The 20427-nt window shown below is 52.6% G+C and overlaps 2 protein-coding genes across 3 annotated transcripts in view; one reads left to right on the top strand and one right to left on the bottom strand.

The window, feature by feature from the left end:
* The window catches only part of TMEM63B (transmembrane protein 63B), a 48824-nt gene extending 41928 nt beyond the window's left edge, over window positions 1-6896 (bottom strand). For both annotated transcript variants that reach the window (XM_075412768.1, XM_075412769.1), the window contains exon 1: window positions 6732-6896. The gene's annotated coding sequence lies outside the window, so the exon portion shown is untranslated. The remainder of the gene's footprint in view (window positions 1-6731) is intronic.
* A 45-nt stretch (window positions 6897-6941) lies between these two features.
* Window positions 6942-18783, top strand: MRPL14 (mitochondrial ribosomal protein L14). Its single transcript, XM_075412767.1, has 3 exons — window positions 6942-7011; window positions 14433-14526; window positions 18119-18783. Exons 2-3 carry the CDS (start codon window positions 14453-14455, stop codon window positions 18483-18485), a joined length of 441 nt encoding a protein of 146 aa, XP_075268882.1. The 5' UTR covers window positions 6942-7011; window positions 14433-14452; the 3' UTR covers window positions 18486-18783.
* The last annotated feature ends 1644 nt before the right edge of the window (window positions 18784-20427 follow it).

The following is a 20427-nucleotide window of genomic DNA, read 5'->3' as shown; positions in this document are numbered from 1 at the left end:
TGCTGTACATCCTTGAAGACCACAAAGTTCCCTCTTCCATCTTTTCTTCCTCAGGCTACACAGTCCCAGTTCTTCTCAGCCTTCCTCCCACAGCTTATTTCTGAAGACCTTAATCATTTTGGTTGTTTTCCTGGATACTCTTTTGTTTGCACACATCCTTCTCCAAGGGTTGTATCTACATCTGAGCCTTGTCCTTCAGCAACACCCCATCTGTGCTGAGGAGAGCACTAATTGCTTCCTGCACCTTACAGGTGTCACTCCTCATACAGCCTGGCACAAGGCTTGCCTCATGTTTTTCTCCTCCCACCAGAGCACTAACTCATCTTGCTCCCAAATCCTAGAAATACCAACATTTCCCCCTGCCTTGCCTAGTCAGGGTCTCCTTATTAAACTGGAACCCTTCTGAGTATAGCTTTTCTACAGATTGTGGGTCCACCTGAGGAATGCTTCCTATCTCCCACACCTTGCCTGGTTTTCTATAAGACTGACACTCAGGTCAGTGACACCGACTGACTTAAGTCAATATCTATCACATCCGTCACTCCCGCCCAGCCAGCAGGCAAGCAGCCTTTCAGGCAAGGGTGTTGACTGACTTGACGTGGTACGTTCCAGACAAATGCATGCTGGTGGATTTTTAATCATCATACTCTCCCACCTCCTTAACAGGATAAACACTAACTGCTGAACTGTTTATTCCAGTTTACTGAGGCTAGTTGTAGTCCCATTCTTTCTCCCTGTATTTCAAGGGATCAGACCTAGATGTTCTCTGAGGTGGCTGTTCTGCTCACCACTGAAAAGTTGCCTTAGTCTACTCTTTAAGTACTTTCAGGGAAATTTCATAACACATTGCCCACATGCCCACATCTGATTTACTTAAATAGTCGTCACCTGTTCTGCTTCTGCTTGGATCCACTTTTTAAAATTAACTCCTTTAAGTATCTTGTCACCCCTGACCTTCTTTGCAATGTGAAGACAGTTCTTACTGTCACATTTTATTTGTTCCTTTTTTCCACGCAGCCAGAAGCCAATTCCTTCTTCTATGCAATAGCTGCATTGGCTCCTTCTGCCCTAGGTAGGAGTTCACACTGAGTTTCGCATCCACTGCAAATCCAGTTCCTTCCTCACAGATTTATAACTTTCTGATTCATGCCAACTCAAGCTGCCTTTTCTGTGCTGTGAGTAACAGTGAGCCCCTGGGCAGCTACCGCAGTTCAGCAGACACACTATAATTCATTTTCACATCTATGCCTCTAGCATAGACAAGAGCCCAGCACAACCAAATCACCAACTCGCATATGCCGTCATCCTGGGGAAGATGTCAGCGTTACCAGCATCACCGGAGAGCCTCCAGAGTCCAATGGTTTCACACAAAGGGAGTCCAGACCATACACACAAGGAGCTGAGGGACAAATCCCTTTTAAGATCTTCCTTGGGACCTCAAGAGCCCAAGTACGCTAAGGTCAGCTGAAGAGACCTCACCAGCCTGCATCACCGCCAGGCTCTCTCTGACCTCCAAGCAGAAGACATCAGAACTTGATAATTATTTCAAGCAGGAGACAAGGCCCACCACCATCTAAGTTTCCTCTAAGTAAAAGATCATGCCAAGATTGTCTCACTCCCGGGCTTTGAAGGGACCTGAGACTGAGCCTACTAAAGGTCCCCACTTCATTAGCAAAAGCAGGGCCAGGCCAACACACAACTCTCCTACTAAATGCAACTCTCGTAAGAAATTCCACTTAAGAGTAGCACCCTCCCCCAGCCCATGTCAGCAATACATCGGGAGACAGCGGGATGCTCTCAAGGGAACCTGTCAGAGCTGCTCTTCCATGCAGGTCAACAGGAGAAGGCACACCATCTCCCCACGAGCAACACCACGTGGCCACCTTGTTAGCGTGACGGAGTCAGAGGTCACATCACCAGTGGCAGCTGGCTGTCTGCAGGGCGATGCTCTGCACTGAGCCAGGAGAAGAGACCTGCACGGGAGTATCCCCAGGGGAAAGAGAAGCTGTGTCAAAGCAAGCCACTGCTCCATACACAGCATTACAGGGGTACAGAGGGGACAAGCAGACACTCACAGGAGTAGCTCTGGGGACAGACAGTCCTTCTGTGGAGTGACAGGTAATGGTTGGACATGAAAGACCTGCAGCAGCCCCTCTTCAGCCAGAGAGGTTCTTTGGCTTGCTGCTCAGAGGCAGCACAGTTGCGGCGGTTCTGAAAAGCAATTGCAGAACATACTGAAAACAGGCAGACATGAATCCTGCCTGCAGCTGCTTTCTCCTAGTGCTGATGCAATGTGCCGCCTTTCTAATACACAGTCCCTTCAGAGATCCAGCCTCTTTCTTTAATGCAGTCGCACAAACATCTTCCGAGATCCCGCCACACACACGGGAATCTTCAGAACCTTGCCTTAAGCCAGATCCATACTACCAACCGCCAATTTCTCCGGGGAAAAACAGCATGCATAAAACAAGACCTCTCTCTCTTCCCAGCACAACAGCCATGTGGACAGAAGCTGCTGGCATCAGCAATTAGACCAAAGCACATCAAGAACAGGAAACCTTGCTGAAAAGATGCAGTGGGCTATGCCAGCAGGATCCCCATCTTGCCCGTATATGCTGCGTAGCCACTATAAGAGCTTGGCCTAAGAAGAGCACTGGGATACTGATGAAGCATTCCCACTTCCCCACCTGGCTTCAAGAGGGATGGGGAAGAATGGACTTGAAAGAAGAGGGGGAATGGCAGGCAGGCAACACTAATGTGCAAGAGCCGTGGGGAGAACAGAATTATGTCCAGCACTGCTAAGCAATCGTGCAGGCAACGCATAAAGAGTGTGCAAAGATAACCCTGCAAAAGGCAGGGAGTGCTGCATGGAGAAGCACAGAAGAAAATGTGCTTCTCACACTTAGCAACAGTCTCGAGCTTCCTGCGCCTAATCTGTATTTGGAGTAGAGGGCAGACACCCAGCTCCACGCTGGAAGGACATGAAGCGAGAAGGCAGTGCCAACCGCAGGCCTGCAGGCTCAGAGAAAAGCCATTTCATACTGCAAGCCTTTGCTCTACAAGCTTGGCACCAGCTTCATGATTCTCGCCCTCCCTCTGTTGCAGAGCGCGTACACACATGCGTGTTTCTTTTTTGTTCCTCGATTTTTGTTTTTCTCCTCTTGACCAACTTCCCATCAGAACCAACCCCCAACACGCTCCCCCGAGCGAGCCAGAGAGCTGCTGACAGGACAAGGGCTGCAGGCAAAGAGGTGCCTCCTGAGAAGGACATGTTCAAGGCAGTCCCTGCACACGCCAGCCCCCCCATAGTGCTGGCGACACGAGGAGTCCTTCCCAGCAAGAGCCTGAGCTGCACAGGGCACGGGAGAGAAGCCAAGGGCTGCAGTCTCGGGCAGCAGGCGCTCCCACTGGGAACACGGAGCTGCCCTCAGAGAGGCTGCCTGCCCCACGCTGCGGCCCTTCAAAGCTGGAGTGTCAGGACCAGCAACACACCTGTGAAGAGCAAAGTGGCAGAGGGACTCCCTCCCTCTCTCCCTGCCTGGAAACCTCCATTTGGGCTTTCAGCTCAGCCTGCAAGCAAGCTCCAAGCTCCCCAGGCTTGTTTCCAGAGCGAGGAGGAGCAGGAGATAGCTCTGCTGAGACCAGACACAGGCGAACCTTCCTCTGACTCACAGAGTCCATGGCCTACCTGGGGCTCTGCTGCTCCCCTCCCCCCCCCCCTTCAATGCCCCCTGAGTCATCAGGCAAGACCTGGGACCCTGCAGAGCCAGTTCAGGTGGCAGCAAACCTGCCCCTTCGCTTCAGGCTCCAAGCAAGGCCTCTGCCTCCTTGTGCCAGGCACAGCGTAGAGAACAGGCAGCAGGCTGGCATGCCAGCTACTCGCCGCAGGAGCCGCCGGCCGGAGGGGATGGCTACCAGAGGGGATGGCTACTGGAGGGGAACCCAGGTCCGACACAGCGGGCTGCTGCGCCAGCTCTCGCCGGAGAGAAGGAGGTAGGGCAGGAGCAGCCCAAGGGATGGCCACCAAGAACTGCTCCCTCTCTCCTCGGTTCCTGCTCCCTGGAAAGGAGCTTCTAGATTAAAAAAGGCTTAACGGTGCTGTCATTCAAGGACATGGAGACAATCTCCATTTTCCAAACATCTCCATCATATCTCATCTCTGCAACACAAAAAGCTCCGGGGAAGATCCGGCCCCAGCCTGCAGCAAGCCTGATCATCCTTGCCTCCGTTACCCACCGCGGAGATCTCAGATGCTTTGATATGCAAATCAGCCACAGGATCCATAACCAGTGCTGTCTGCAATTAACAGCGTGCGGAGTATCCTACGCCCAGAGCCTCCTCCGACGTGAAGCAGGCACCCATGGCTGCGCAGGCTTCACGTCAGATGACACAGGTCCCGTATGTCTTTCCTGGGAGCGGGACGTGTCGCCTGCGGAGCCCTGGGGTCCCCAGCACACGGCGTCACCCTGGCTGCAAGGATGGAGACGGGGCCCCTAGCGATAGGTGCAACCCCAGCCCGCACCCTTGGTATGGGTTGGGAGGGTGGGAGAGGAGCCGCAGCCAAGGCTTCCCGTGACCCGAGGCACTCCAGCTGCCCTGGGCTCAAGGAAAGCGTAATTAGCAAGGGACAAAAAGCAGGCCCTTGGCACTGCCAGCTCTCAGGCTTTTATCACACATCTCACGCTACCTGGAATTTTCTTAAAGTCCTCGCTCCCAGAACAAAGTGATTTCATGAGGATTTTTTTTTTTTTACAGAAAAATTTATCAGAAAAAAACCCCAAGCAAGTTCCTAGCCTATTTTATTGCTGAAGAAAGCAAAAAAATATGACCAACAATTTTTTAAAAGCCCAGAAGGGAAAAAACAGTCCACCCAAAAAACCAAACAAGAAGCAAAGAACTCAGTATTCTTCTTTTTTTGCCTCAACTCATGACTTCAGGACATTTCAGGATAGTGCATTGCACTCTGGTCAAAGGGGAAGAAAACGGAGCATTGCGAAGCCTCATGGCAATGCTCTCTTGACAAGAAAACTGACACTCTTAGAAAATACAGCAGCTTCAGTTCCTTCCAAGGTTACCGAAGACAGGAACAGACAAAAATAGAGCAAACTCCGTGCAACAAAACATAGCCGTGAGCCAAATCAGAGTCTCTTCCCAACCCCCTCAACGGCATCTTTCATGTTTATGTTGCTCATATAGTATCCAGGTAAAGACTGCAGAAAGGATTTCTCTCCCTGTGAAGACAGCGTATTCCTACCCCTGAAAGACTCAAGATGAAAAAAGGCCTTTCCCAGGTAGATACCAGCTAATTGATGCCATTAGAGGCAACGTCCTTAATGCTTTGCTATTTCTGGTTTGAACCGAGTCCTCCTGGAGTCAGTCACCAGCCGAGCGGCTGGCTTTCTGCTCTCTCGGAAGCATTAAGAGAATAAAAGGCTATTAGGGACCACATAGCATGGGTTTTTGGAGGGGAATGTACGGATCCCTGCAATACACTTGTGTCCCACGCCCGGGTGGGGCATCCGCAGGACCACTCGAGGGGCACCTGTGCCGTGCAACCCTTCGGTGGCTTTGTGACTGCTGCTAATGGGATGCTCCCGCCGCGCAGCCTGTGGCTTTCCGCGGGTGCTCACTGCAGAGGGTGACCCAACGGAGCAGGACACTTCCACAGCAACAGACAATGACCAGGGTGGGGGCTCCTTGTGGGCTACACACAACTAAACCAGCGCACCACCAGCGCGCACCGCTCAGCCTTTCGCTTGTCTCCTGCTATCGAGGGAAGGGCAAGGCAGGGAGGCGCCCAGAATCCCAAATTCCCACCACAGCCGGTCTCCATCCAGCCGGGGACCATCAGACCCGCGACGGGCACCGGGCTGATGGCAGCCACGTCACGGCTGCTTGGCATGAAGCCTCCCGCAGGTCGCTCCGTGCAGACACCCAGGGCGCACTCGAGGACAGCGGGGAAAAAACAGGGCCCGGCGATTTTCACTCTGAGGGTGACGGAGCACTGGCACAGGCTGCCCAGGGAGGTTGTGGAGTCTCCTTCTCTGGAGATATTCAAGACCCGCCTGGACAAGGTCCTGTGCAGCCTGCTGTAGGTGACCCTGCTTCGGCAGGGGGGTTGGACTGGGTGACCCACAGAGGTCCCTTCCTACCCCGAACATTCTGTGATTCTGTGATCCGCGGGGTCTGGCGGTGGAGACACGGGCGGGCAGGGCTGTGCGGACGCGAGCCCTGTCCGACAGCTCCTCGCCCGGCTCTGCGGGGTGCGGGAGGCATGGCGGCACCGGCAACCCGCCCGCCGCTCTCTCCCGCCGCCGGCCCCGAAGCAGGCCCGGCGACCCCCGGGGCGCAGAACCCACGCTGCGCGGCCGAGGGACGGTACACGGGGAGCAGCCCCGAGCGGCATCGGAGGGGGGGGGGGGGGGGGGGGGGCCACAGGCCGCTGGGCGGGTGCCGCACCCGGACTCGCCCCCCACCCCAAGATGGCAGGCGGCGCCCCCCGCCCCCGGCCGCCCCCGCTGCGGGGCTCCGCGCAACGGCCCCGCCGCCCGGCCCGCTCCGCCCTCAGCAGAGCCTGAGGCGCGGCCGCCGCCTCCCCCCCCCACCCCGGCAAGCACCGAGGAGGCGACGGCCTCGGGCCCGCTCGGCCTAGAGGAGCCGCGGCCACCGCACCGCACTGCACTGCACCGCGCACCGCGCCGCGCCGCGCCCCGCCCCGCCGGCTCGCCTACCCGGTGTCAGGCGCGGACTGGCTCCCCCCAGGCTGGCGCTCCGCTCCGTGCCGCCGGGCCGGGCACTGCAGTACCTCGCTGAGCTGCGCCGCTCCCGGGAGCGAGCGGCGACCGCCCGCCTGGGCTCGGCTCGGTTCGGCTCGGCTCGGCTGGGCTCGGCGCGGGGCGGGGCCCCGGCTGGGCGGGGCGCGGAGCCGCCGGCCCTGCGCAGCGGGGGGCGGGGCCCGCGGGGGGCGGCGCTGCGCATGCGCGGAGCGGAGGGCGCGCTGTCCCCGCGGAGGTGCGCAGTGGAGGGGGAGCGGGGGGCCGTGGCCTGCGCTCCGTGCGGGGGGCCGGGCGGGGGGCCCAGAGGCGGCCCCGGGAGAGGCGCCGGGCCGGGCGGTGGGGAGCGGAGCGGAGCGGGTGCCGGGTGGGGACGGCCGTGCGGCAGCGGGTGCCCCGCCCCTGAGCCGCGGGGCTGCCGTCGCGGGGCTTTGGGCCTGCCGGGCGGGGCCGGCGGGCGGCCTGCGGGCCTGGCGGCCTGCGGGAGGCCGTGCCCCGCCGCCGGGCCAGGCTGCTCCCGGGGTGCTGGCGTTCCCCCGGAGCCGCCGCCGGGCATTCTCATGGCTGAGCCGTTCGGGGCGTGGGGGAGCGGGCCGCAGTGGCTGTGTGGCTGCCGTGCTCGCCCGTGGGCCCTGCGGGGCCTGGGCCCTGCGGAGCCTCCCTGCCCCGGGTGCGGGCCCGGCTGCCCGACCCTCGCAGGAGCCGTTTGCAGGCGTCGCTGGCGCTGAGTGTGTGGGGGGATGAAACGCCTGAGCCCTGAGCGCTGGGCAGACTGGGAAACGCTGGTCCCAAAGAGGGTCCGGTTTGAGCGGCGCGCGGTGGGGCAGAGCGATGGGACGTCTTGCAAAAACAGCTGGGAGACAGCCCGGGCCGTGCGGAGCGCGGAACCTTCGTGCCACCCGCGCACAGGGCGCTGCGGTGACCGGCAGCATCTTGCCTCTCCGACAGCCATCGCCGTCTGCTCCCGCTGGGCTTCAGCCCCGTGCCCCAGCAATCTGCCCCTGGGGAGGAGGAAAACACGAAGCCTGTTCTGGTGCTCTTGCGCTTGTGCCCCGCAGAGTGTTTCTTTGCTTCAGAATTCACGTGGGGCTGCGCTGCTGGGCTTGGGCTTGTGTGGGTTTGAGAAGTCACGCGGCAAAGTGGGACCAAAATTCCTGCGTCCTGACAGGCGCGGCGTTTACTCTGTGTGTCATGGGGACTCAGGAAGTGTGGGCGCTGCTCTGTGCCTTGCTGGTTATTCTCCAAAAAACTCCTTTGGAGGTCCGGTGAGTAAGGGGAGGCAATTTGGGGAAAGAAGACTGCATGACAGGTTTCTTGTAAGTGTGAAAGACTTACTCCTAGTAGTAAACGCAGACGGGCAGCCAGCCTTTGTAAAACCAGCACACAGATGCCCATCTGAGCTGTGTTTGCTTGCCTGGGTCAAAAGTTCCTCAAGTTTATCTGCGAGGGTCTTGTTTGGAAGGAGAGGAACCGAGTTAAGGGAAGTCTTTGAGGAGCGAGGCTTATTCCAGCAGAGCTGCAGGTAGCTCTGTGCTGCCTTGCGCCATGAGCGTGCCTTTGTCTCCGGGTTAGGTTTCTCTTAAACCTGAATTCTGCCTCTGTTAGGCATCCTTTTCTGCTGTAGCTGTATCAGGAAGGCCTGGAGCCACTATCATTCTTTGTTCTGTGAACAACTAACTTAGGTTGGTGGTTCCTGACTTCTATGGTTCAGCCGCAGCTCCCCACCTTTTCTTTGTTCTTGTGTCCTCCTCCTTGCCACAGCTTCCGCCAGCGTGGTTACTGCTGTCTGGTTTGTGATCGCACCTTGCTGGTTGGGACGTGGTCACCCAGGTCAGGGCTGGGAACAGAATGTGGTCTTGTGGCTTGCCATCTATTGTCCTGTTCCTGAGACCTCAATACTTGTAGAAGTAGTAAAGATACATTTGAGAGGTGATAACAGCATGAAGTTGCAGGAGTGTGGGCGGTTCTTTGAATTCATGTGGAATTCCAAAAGACGTGGCCGAGACAGGACCTCAGTGGGCTTCACCTCCAGCTCCACAGACCATACCAGAGCAGAATTAGATACCTGCTCTACCGCTCCTTTCCTTTGACCTCACACAGGAGTTGTCCTCTCTGTAGCTTAATTTCCTGCTGGTGCACTGGGAATAATCCCTCCATATTTTAGTACAATGCTGTGAATATGAATATGTAAAATGGTTTAAGGTGTTTGGATACTAGAACAAGAAGAGCTCATGTACCTTAGAGTTGAGAGTTCTGGATACTTAAAATGTCAAAAATAAGTTTTCTGTTAAAGATACTCAGCTCTTTTTTTATCTGCCATTACTGATTGTGATCTGGAAAATGAGGTTAGTGTGTTTTGCTTCAAAATTGTTAACAGATGTACCTGTAATGAGTTTCTGTTGGTAACTTGGATCGATAAATACCCTGTTTAATAGCTGATCCTATTCATAAATGGAATTCAAAAAGTCTTAATTCCTCTTTGTGAATCCTGGCCTTTCTGGCTGTCATTAATGTAAAACCAATTATGTCTTGGTAATGAATATCGTGTGTATTTTTAACACACACAAGCCCTTAATCACATTGTTTCCTTTATGAGGAGAGCTGTGAATGGATTGAGCCCCGTAGTTCACAGTTGGCTCTTGTAGCTTACCCTGGCAGACGGTCTATAAATAAACCTGTAGTGGCAGAGTAGGGGTTTAGGTATTTGCATAGCGCATATTGTCTTGGATTTATTTCCTGCGTTTTAATGATGGATGACAGATGCAGTTCAAATCTTTGTGGTGCCTGGAGCATGTCTGTTTTGGTCTCTTAGAAGAATAAAGGGGATGTTGTCCCCCACTGTTTGACTGTGCAGATCAGGTTACTACTATTGAAGTGAAGAATATTTTTCCCTGTTTTATTTTGTATGTTTGACAGCAGGCTTTGGGTAGGAGGCCTCAGCATTTGCTTTGCAACATCCATTGGTTTTCCCTGGGGCCTGTTTGTGTGGATGAGTTACTAGCAGAAAGAAGGAAAAGAAATAGCTGAATGGTTGTGGAATTACAGACCTTGGGGAATATAGGGAGCAGGTGTCATTTCCAAAACTTGTGATCAGAAAGGAAAGTAATACTGGATTGCTAGGTAACAGCGCTATTTAAAAGTAGGGTGCAGGCAGGGTAAGAATGGCGCCTTGACTGGTTTTTGGGGTATACACCACTGATAAAAACTTGGTCAGAGCCATCGCACTGGCCTCTTGAGTGTTCAGACGCAGACCTTTGCAGTGCTCGCATGGCTGTGTTAATAGTGCGTGTTCATGCAGACCATTCTTGTGAAGCACATCAGTATTTCTGCTGGAATGAACGAGCTCCTTTTCTTGCCCAGATCTCCCAGTCTTTCTCCATAGATACTGTCACGATGTAAGTCTGGGTTGGCAGTGAAAGGAGAAGTCCCGTTCTTGTGTTCTGCCACATTCTATCACATCAGCATTCATGCGGTCGTGGGATGAGTTGGATCAGGGAACTGATCTAGCTGAAAACTGACTGATTTACATGAATGCTAGAGCCAGCATCAGGGAGGTGGTGCAAATATGTGTTGGGGGGACACAGGGCTTCCTTTCTTGGTTCTGTGTGCCCTGACGTTGCTTCAAAGTGAGTATGTAATCCTGTCCTTATCTGGAAGATGTCCTTGGTTTGTATCAGCTCTTTGTGATGGTCTGCTTGCATGTTCGCATGCATTTGACGAAAATACAGTATGTGGCCCGCTTCTGTTAGCTTTTCAAAAACCGCTCAAGACTGCAGTAAATGTAAGTTCTTTAATCTCAAGGAAAAATGGTGAAGGTGGTCGCTTTAGTATGGTGCTTGAAAATGGTGCAGCGGGTAAATAACTTCCAGAGGTTTATAACTGGTGAAGAGTTCCTGTGTTGTGCGGTGTTGGAATTTGATGTCGGTCTGTTGCATTGAATGGGGTATGGCTTGAAGGGCACTTGAGAAGGGAGTGTTTGCTGCAGCAGGTTACTGTGTGCTCAGACTTATTCAGTGAAGTAGAAATTGGGTCATTTTAGTGAATATTTGATTAACAGACTCCTTCGCCCTTTCTGAATCTTACTCTGTGCTCTGTCTGAGGTCTGTGCTAACTTTTAACTGATATGTGGAGCAGAGAGAAGCAAAGCGTCTCTACGATTCTCTTTTTAAGAAATTAGTCTCTGTAATCATGAGACAGAGCCACTGCTAGAATTTAGGGGCAGCAGGGTATGAGCTGGGAGAGAGTTTGCTCTGCGTGGCTCTTTATCACTGCTTTGGTGCAGCTACGTGTGGCCTGCGCTGTATCAATAGTTGTCTTTGTGTTGGGCCTTTTGTTTTACGATAGTGTCTGTTTAAATATCACTCTCGCCTAGCGCGAACAACTTGGAAATTAATCCTGCTTGAGCAGGAGATTGGACTAGATAACCTCCAAAAGACTCTTCCAGGGTAATTCCTTGGCCAGGAGTGTATTAGTGCCTACGTACTAAGCAGCGGTGGTGTTTTGCCTGTCCAGGGTATTGTAGGGTGCGCTCCTGTATCAGCTGGGCAATACCAACAGCAGGCTTCTGGGAATTCCTGCAAATTTTCTTCTGCTTGAGGGTTATGGGGGTACTCCTCCCACACACCTCCAAGCACTGAACCCTGATCAGAGATAACCCTGGGAGAGCCACCTTTGGAAGCAAACTCGGGTCCGATGCATTCCCTGTGCCTGTGTGAAGTGCAGCTTCCTCTGAGCTGTTTTAAGGCCTGCTGGTGTGAGGCTGCATCAGCCCTGGGATGGAGAGGGGTGCTGGCTGGCTGGGGCCGATGGCCGCCATCGCTTGATAGCAGCTCTTCAACCTCGGCACCAACTCGGAGCATTTGTGTGGCAGCACCCAGCACGGCAGAGTGAATGACTTCTGTGCCTGTTGGAGCTGAGCTGAGTAAATAGCTGCTCCGCAGAGTGGGAAGCTGCGGGCAGGTGAGATCAAGTGCCCTGTTCCCAGCCACGGAGGGAGCCAGTCAGGACTGGGTCTGGTTGAGGAGCACCTGGAGACGGATCCAAACTGTTGGCTATCCGTTTCTAGAAGGCAAGCTGGCATGTTACGATAGCTGAAGATATGATTCACTGTTCGTGAACCTGCTTGCACCCTTGCATGCTGTACTCTATGCCACAGATGCATTCTTCTCTTCCCTCCACCCTGAACCTTCCTGCTAATTGGAAGCATCCCCTCTGTTTACTCAGTTCCTGACAGGATGCTTCATACCAAATAATCAATCATGCGAAGTTTCGTACCTTATGACACATCTTAATGTGCTGAGGAAGAATTCTTAGCAAAGAAGGGGGTACTGAGTCATCTGGAAAAATAAACAGTCCTTGGACACTTAACGCTGTTGATGCTTCTGCTGGTAGTTTTGTGACTTCAAACCTTCACTGTTGCCACAGGGCAGAAACAAACAGTGACTCCTCCCAGGAGTGGGGAGTGAGTTCAGAGTTTAGGCAGCACTTTAGGGCTCTGACATGTGGCCTAGAGCTCATCTAGCTACGCTGGTCCTGACGTTGCTGTCACTGGTCCTGACGTTGCTGTCCCTCTGACACTGGGGAGAGCGTGCCTGCCCTGCCATGAGCCACCAGACCTCTCCTGTCACCCTTAGGTAGTGGTGAGGATGAGCAGGCCCATCCTCTCCTGCCACCGAGGCCTCCGTGCCTGCCAGGGGAGCAGAGCTGGACTTCCCAGGAAGCATCCGTCAAAGACAACAGAGAAGCTGACTCGCTGCTGCTGCTGCTTGTTTGGGTGTTCCGGAGGGATCCAAGTCCTCGGTGTGATTCTGGAGGAGCTAGCAGTATTGCCCGCTGGGTTCGAGTTTCGCATGGGAAACAGCACACCGGAGCGCGGAACAGGACACAGGCTGTCCTCCCTGCCAGCACCCGGTGTGGGCTTACAGCAAGGCAGCGTAGTTGAACTTGCTTAGAAATGCTAGGAGCAGCAAGGCTCAGGTAATTGGACCTTGATTGCCATCAGTGCTGTAAATACCGCAGGGCCTTGTTTTTGTTAGGATCGCACAGCTGGGTAAGGAGCTGTGGCAAAAACACAGCCTTCTTGGAATCTCATTGGAGAGAGGGGACAGTGCAGGCGAGCTCTGAAGAGAAGGTCTGAACTTGTTTGGAGATCTAACCCACAGAAAAGTGGTTCTGGTTGTCAAATAAATGTAAGCTTTGGCTGTTGCTGTTCTCTTCCAAACCTGCCTGTATGACAGGCAAAACGGTTCACCACGGCGTGTGCTTTGCTCAGGGAGTGCTGCTGCAGAATTGCTGTGGTGCACATCTCCAGTGCTTCTCATCTGGCTGTCAGGTAACGCTTGCTCTGTAGGACAACTGCAAACTCTAAAAATTGCATACATCTACAAATAAGCAAAGACACTGGGGAAAAATAAAAACAATAAAGAGAGTGAAGGTTTAGCCTGGGCTTTACTTGCTTGTAATAACACCAGTTGTGGCTTTACCTGTCGGAAAGCACTGTGGGTATTTTTTACTCTGTAGAGAAGTTAGGTCAGCTTTGTTTTTAAAAGAAAAGTTAAGAAAATGGATTTAAGAAAGTGTGCTGCTACAGTTTGGCCATAAGCTGGTCAGAACTGACAGAGATAAGAGGTCGATGTATTTTTAATGTTTGCTTTAGAAAGGAGAGAAGCGGAGCACATGTTGGTTACACTGCCAAGGTCTAAGCAAGCAGTGTCACACAGCAGTAGTTGCAGTCAGATGGAAAGCCTTAGCTCTACCTGAGCTGGCCTGAAAGAGGGCTGGCTGTAGGTCTGTGTTGTTTTCTTCCCCGCACTTGGGTCTGCCGGCATAGCTGCCTGGGTCATCGCTCCCCAGCCGATGTCTGGCAAAGTGCTCCGGGTTCACATGAGCCTTTGCGATTGCGTGTGTGAGCTGGTCCCCGTCAGTCTGACAGAACGAGGGTAGGGAACCACCGTAGATGTAGTCGGGGAAGAACTGAGTCAGAGGTTGCCCTTGTAACCCTGCTCTGCTGCAGTCGGGGTAGCGTTTTGGTTTGAGTTGAGCAGGCACCGTGAGGTTACCGGGAACTGTTTCATCTGGGCAGCCTTAACGGGGCGAGGTTGGCAGAGGTGCGATTCTGGTCTCTAAACACGGGCTGCTGAACACCTTGTGTGTATGTGAAGAGGGAGCACGCCCTCACCAGCGGAGCTGTGTCTGGTTTCCTGTCTGGCAAACTGTTTCGTGAAGCTCTGATGCCAGTCTGCAGAGTATCTCTGGCTTTTTGCTTGGTGTGACATTGGTAGCTTTTACAAGTAACTGTGGCAGCTTCTACTGGTGACTGCGGCCTCTAAATTGGTTCACATCCAAAATTCTCAAACCTGCTTGTTGTTACATGGTTCACAGCACACGCAGAAGGGCCCTTACCTCTGCGCTCAGGAAACTGCTGGGCCATGATGCTGAATCCAGCTCTGTAGTATACACGGCCGAGGTACACTGTCTGCTGAATTCAGGCGGGGGCTGTTGATGTGCTTCGTGTCGTGCTGCGGATGCTGTTAGAGCTCTGTGTGCTGTGGGTTGCGGCATCTAAAGAGGTGTTGAGACTCTCGTGTGTGATTCACGTAAGGAAGAGAAACAAATTTTGTCTAATTTCCAGAGTTCATAATTCTCCTGTTTCTTACGCAGGGCAGGTTGCCAGCATCCAAATGGCTCTCCTGAATAGGCGATTGGGTTCATCCTTAACCCATCTAAGCAGCGCAGTGATCCAGCGACACTTCAGGTAATTTTCAAATCCTGCTTTTGCTTTTGTTTTCTTGGGAGAATTTCCTGATTGAAAGAGATGCCGTTAAGTAGGTTAAGTAGGTTAGTAGTAGTCAAGCATAAGACAAAGTATTTCTAATTCAAAAAGGATGATATAATAAAACAAAATCTCATAGTTGTCTCTTCACAGGTTGTAGAGTGAGCCCAAACACAACAGATGCAGGTGCCTGGCAGTCTGAGTGTGTTCTGAATGCTGTATTTTTGTGTGCTTGTAGGGAGGCTTTTAAGCCTTTGAGGGCGATGCAAGGGCCTGCAAGCAGCAGCTGAAAGTGCCTGTGTTTCTCAGCCAAATCCAAGAAAACAACAGCCAGCGCCTGCTGATGTAAAGCCAATGACATGTTTAAAATTATTCCAGAGTTTATAATTTCAGTTCTTTAGAACAAAAGTAACCTGAAAAATTATTGCTTTGTACCTTAACAGTGTCCATTTTGTTATTTTTCTTTAGGTCCTTGTTTCAGGCTCAAGGCATTTAAAGCTTCTTAAATTTGTGGGCCTCATGTTTTACAATGCCTTGCACAAAGCTTAGAGCTTAATCCCACAGTACACTTGGTGTGGGTATGGGGAATCCCTAGCGTGTAGCGCTTGGAAGGGTCAGGGCTTCAGTTTATAGGGTGAGAATAGTCATTCCCATGACTGTGGTCTAGAGAGGGGATTAGGACAATGCTCAGGGCTAGGTTGTGTGGTAGTCCCAGGAGCTATCTTGAGGAGCTATCTGAGTCTTACTGGCTTTCTCATGGGCTGCGTGAGAGCATTGGCCAGTAGACATTTAAAGGATATAAATACGCTGACAGCAAGGAGGAGGTGAAGTCCACAAAGGTGACCAGTGCTGCTGCAGGATGTCACCAGTCTTAATGGGGAAACCTTTCCTTTGTGGTGGGCCTGCTTTGGATGTGGTGGGCTTTTGCTCCAAAACTGTGGTAGAAATGAAGGAGGAGAGGGGAAAGAAAAAGTCCTCCTGATGCAGTTACTCTTGGCTACTAGTACCTGGGCAATCAATTGCACTTATGGTTGGTTGCTACTGCTGCGTTGCGGACTTGGTCCCACCTAGGTTTCTCCTTCCCCTTCCTGTGACAACATTCTTGTCGCTTTCCAGCCTCCTCGCTTCTGCCTTCCCTGCTACACAACCTCACAAGCAGAGGACAGAGATTGTGTGCCCACAGTTCCTGCCAGGGCATGGGGTGGGAGTGTTGAGAACTGGCTGAATGGCAGAACTCAGAGGGTTGTCATCAGTGGCGCTGAGTCTAGTTGGAGGCCGGTAACCAGTGGTGTCCCCCAGGGGTCAGTACTGGGCCCAGTCTTGTTTAACTTCTTCATCAACGACCTAGATGAAGAGTTAGAGCGTACCCTCAGCAAGTTTGCTGATGACACCAAACTGGGAGGAGTCGTAGATACACCAGAAGGCTGTGCTGCCATTCAGCGTGACCTGGACAGGCTGGAAAGTTGGGCAGAGAGGAACCTGATGAAGTTCAACACGGGCGAATGCAGGGTCCTGCAGCTGGGGAGGAACAACCAGATGCATCAGTACAGGCTTGAGGTGGACCTGCTGGAGAGCAGCTCTGCGGAGAGGGACCTGGGTGTCCTGGTGGACGACAGGTTGACCATGAGCCAGCAGTGTGCCCTGGCTGCCAAGAAGGCCAATGGCATCCTGGGGTGCATTAGGAGGAGTATGGCCAGCAGGTCGAGGGAGGTTCTCCTTCCCCTCTACACTGCCCTAGTGAGGCCACATCTGGAGTACTGTGTCCAGTTCTGGGCTCCCCAGTTCAAGAAAGATGAAGAGCTACTGGAGAGAGTCCAGCGGAGGGCTACGAGGATGGTGAGGGGACTGGAACATCTCTCCTACGAGGAAAGGCTGAGGGAGCTGGGCTTGTTTAGCCTGAAGAAGAGAAGGCTGCGAGGGGACCTTCTAAATGCTTATAAATATCTGAAGGGTGGGTGTCAGGAGGATGGGGCCAAACTCTTTTCAGTGGTGCCCAGCAACAGGACAAGGGGCAGTGGGCACAAACTGAAGCACAGGAAGTTCCGTCTGAACATGAGGAAGAATTTCTTTCCTCTGAGGGTGACAGAGCACTGGACCAGGCTGCCCAGGAAGGTGGTGGAGTCTCCTTCTCTGGAGATATTCAAGATCCGCCTGGACAAGGTCCTGTGCAGCCTGCTGTAGGTGACCCTGCTTCGGCAGGAGGGTTGGACTAGATGACCCACAGAGGTCCCTTCCAACCCCTACCATTCTGTGATTCTGTGGGAGGGGGTGGCTGCTTGCAGAGGTGAGTGATTGCTCAGAGAGGAGAGAGATGTCCTCTCGTAGGGTAAGGCTAGGGTAGGCCTCTACTGCGGGAAACAAATCTTGAAAGGCAGCACTGGACCTCTGGAGCGGTTAGACTAACACCAACTGACCCAGCTGGCCTTCCCTTACTGCATGTAAAAATGTCTGCTTCAGCTGATGTCCATCCACACTGTTTGATGCGCAGGGGGTGGCTTGGTCTTCTGTTAGGCAGCATTGCAAATACAGGTCCTTTGTCTTCAAAAAGGGGTGGTGGTCCCCGTTGGTCTTTATTTACTGTGTGCACTTCTGCTCTGCAAAACAAGGTGAATGGTTAGGTTGATTCCATGTGCTGTCTATCTGAGTAGTTCAGCTGGCAGCAGCTTGGCATTCCTGCAGCTGTCTGGCCAGCATGTTTCTAGTACCTTGCTGCAAAGGAGTTGTTTAGCAGTAGTAGAGATCTTCCTGCTTTTCCGATGGTCTGTGTTTGGGTGTTCTTTGAAGAAAAGCAACAAATCACTTGAATTTCAGCTTACTGGGTAAAAGAATAGCCATTTCTGAAAGGAGTATGAATTATTTCTCAGTTTATTCCTGCTGTTGCCACGTATATCCAGGGTCAGATCTACCAACTTAGTATCGTGCAGTATATTGCTTTTATTTCCTGCTCCTGATAATCCCACAGGGCAAACAGATACAGAAGAGACTGCACCTCTCTGGGTTCTTCCCACGTGGGGTAGGTGATGATCTGTTAGAATCTAGCTGGTGGCAGCTGGTCACAGGCGCAGCAGCACCTCAGAGGTCTCACTGAGAGCGGAATAAGATGGGAGACCCTCATGGACTTCACTGAAAAAAAGATTGGTCAGAAAAGTCGTTATTGCTGGGGACTGTGTACAAGATTGAGAGGGCCTGACTGGAGTCTTAGCTTCCTGTAGGCCGTTTGTGGCAGAAGCAAGCGCGTTTTTTTGCTTGTAAATTGAAGTGGAATGGAATCGTCTGCAGTTGCTAAAAAGCTGAGTAAATGGAAGCCACTCTTCGCGCCATCTTTTAGTCGTGTTTCAGAGTAGAACGGTCGTTTTATGTTTGACATTTAGTGGAGAGTGTGCAAAGCCCAAAGTAGCATCTGGCTTTCAAAGACCACATTGAATGCAGTAAATGTGTCACCCATATGGTATGTATTTGCTGCTGGCGCCTTCCAAGTGGTTTGTGTAATGACAAGATCCTGTGCTGGGTTTGCGCTTGCTCCCCAAGGATTATTGAGGAGATCTGTCTCTCATTCTTTCCTGTCTTTTGCTAGTATCACTGGGGCATGCCGAGCAATACAGAAACTCACCCGCGTGCGAGTGGTGGACAACAGCGCCTTGGGGAACACGCCGTACCACCGGCCACCAAAATGTATCCACGTGTATAACAAGACCGGAGTTGGCAAAGTAGGAGATAAGATTCTTCTGGCTATCAAAGGAGAAAAGAAGAAGGCTTTGATTGTGGGGCACAAGATGCCTGGCCCCACCATGACGCCTAGATTTGATTCCAACAATGTGGTACTCATAGAAGACAACGGAAATCCAGTAGGGACTAGAATAAAGACACCAATACCCTATATCCTGCGGCAGAAAGAAGGAGAGTTCTCCAAAGTATTGGCCATTGCCCGCAATTTTGTATGAAAGCTAAGAAGGGTCTCTGGCAATCCTGTTTATATCCTTTCATACAGTAGCTGTTCCTTGGTCCTTTACTAGAAAATGCTGAAACTTGAAAAAGTTGAGGTTCATCAAGGGTCTCTCTTCCTGTTTAAGAATGACAAACAACTAGTTTAAATGTTGAAATGCCTTTTTTTTTTTCAAAATTGCGTTCATTTGTTTCACAGAACTTCTGCAGTGTGTTGGGGAAATGCTGCTTCGCTCTTACCGCTCCGGTGGTGTTAATTTGATCTCTAATCATTAAAATGAGAACATGAAAATCCTTCTTGTTTTGTACAGCTTATGCTCTCTTTTGCCTATTTCTGCCTTTCCTGGTTCCCCAGGAGCAAGACACAAAGCACAGTCCCTGGCCCAATGACACTGGGGGCTACAAACTGGCTTCACGTTTCAAAGAGCAGGAGAGATACATAGTGAACTATTAGTGCCGTGGGCACATTTAATAAAAGGATTTGTTTTTATGTCTTTACCTAATAAAAGTCTTTAGGAGGAATCGGAACTGGGAGAGCACGATGGCCTGCAGCTCTAGTGGTGTGCGGTTGCACAGGGTATGCCAGAGGTGGGGAAGCAGAGGTAGGAAGGGGAGGTGAGTGGGTTAGGTTTGAGATGCAGCCTGTGCTCTCCACCTGACCAGCCTCAGGAAACTGAGCAATGCAAGGGCTGGGTTCAGACTGAAAGGTCCACGGAAAGAAGCTTCCTTTTGGACTGCTTTTTGGGACCATGTCAGACATGATCTGTGATGTCGGTTGGTGAGTCTGGCTGTTGTCCAGCCATGCTTCCTAAGCTTGGGCATGACATTGGGTGAATGCTTCTGTGCTGCTTTTAGGGCCAGCTGTGGTCCAGGAGCCAAACAGCTGTCTTAATATGAAACCGAGCAGAGAATCTCGGTGCTTGTGGCAGGTAAAGGGATGTTGGGACAGAGCACTCCTACAAATAGCAGTGCTGGGGGACAGGGTGCGGGGAGGCAGCCAGCCGGAGCCTGGCCAGCTTCAGGCCCCTGAGCCGACTCCACAGATCTGGTGGCAGCGGTGGCTGGCTGTGCCTTGTCCTTCCACCTCCCCTCACGGTTGCGCTGGGAGAGGTCCTCACTGTGGCCCTGTGCTGCCCCGATGTGAAGATCTGAGAACTGCAGTGCTGAGCTATTCCTCCCTTTAACTAGTTACTCCTCGCGGATGTATCTGCACCATGCTCCCCACTGTGGAACCCACGTTGCCCATGGAAAAGGTGAGCCTTGGATGCCCTCATACTCTCTTACTCCAGGTAACGCAGGTAAGAGTATACTTCAAATTTAAAGTTAGTCTCAACCTTTGAGTAACAGCACTGTCCCCCATAGTAAAACTTCCCTGTGACCTGGAGGGCCCCAAGCCTGTCTGCTGCCCAGGTCAGTGGGAGAGAGAGCAGAACCAACTGCTGCCAGCAGCACGTTCCTTGCTGTCGTCCATAAGCCAGTGGATGTTGGGTCTGCTGCTCCCAGTCCCCCGGAACCCCGCGGGTGTTGCCTGTGAGCCCTCAGCCTACTCGCTTCCTGGGCTTCTGCCTGCTGGCATTGCAGCAAAGTGGATGCTCGCCTGGCTGGTATCAGTCTTCCCGGTCTGTCCGAGCACAGCTGACTTCCAGGAAGAACTTTCTGTGCTCGGAGGTGATGTTTGTGCCACTTTGCTGCGGAGGACGGTGAACAAACCGTGTGTGCTGGTCGCATCGATGAGCGTGACTCGCCCCCCTCCTCGGGTGGGTTTGCCTCCATGTCACCGGGGCACGGCCTCACTGCTCGAGCATCACTCACCGCATTTTTTTCCCCTCCATTGAATTTATTCCCGGATCGGCGTGGGGATGCTCCCAGAGTTCTTTTTTTTTCATGAGCGCTGTTCTATGAGCGGCTGCCCAGCCCTTTGCCGATGCTCAGTGCCGGGTG

The sequence above is a fragment of the Opisthocomus hoazin genome, chromosome 2, assembly GCF_030867145.1.
Source record: "Opisthocomus hoazin isolate bOpiHoa1 chromosome 2, bOpiHoa1.hap1, whole genome shotgun sequence".
NCBI classification, from domain to species: Eukaryota; Metazoa; Chordata; class Aves; order Opisthocomiformes; family Opisthocomidae; genus Opisthocomus; species Opisthocomus hoazin.
Note: the sequence above shows the minus strand (reverse complement) of the source record. Positions and strands in the feature narration are given on the sequence as shown.

Excerpts from the sequence above, each read along its gene's own strand:
- MRPL14 (XM_075412767.1), top strand. The coding sequence starts at position 14,453 with ATGGCTCTCCTGAATAGGCGATTGGGTTCATCCTTAACCCATCTAAGC. Across the intron at positions 14,527-18,118 it reads GTGATCCAGCGACACTTCAG|TATCACTGGGGCATGCCGAG; the intron begins GTAATTTTCAAA and ends GTCTTTTGCTAG.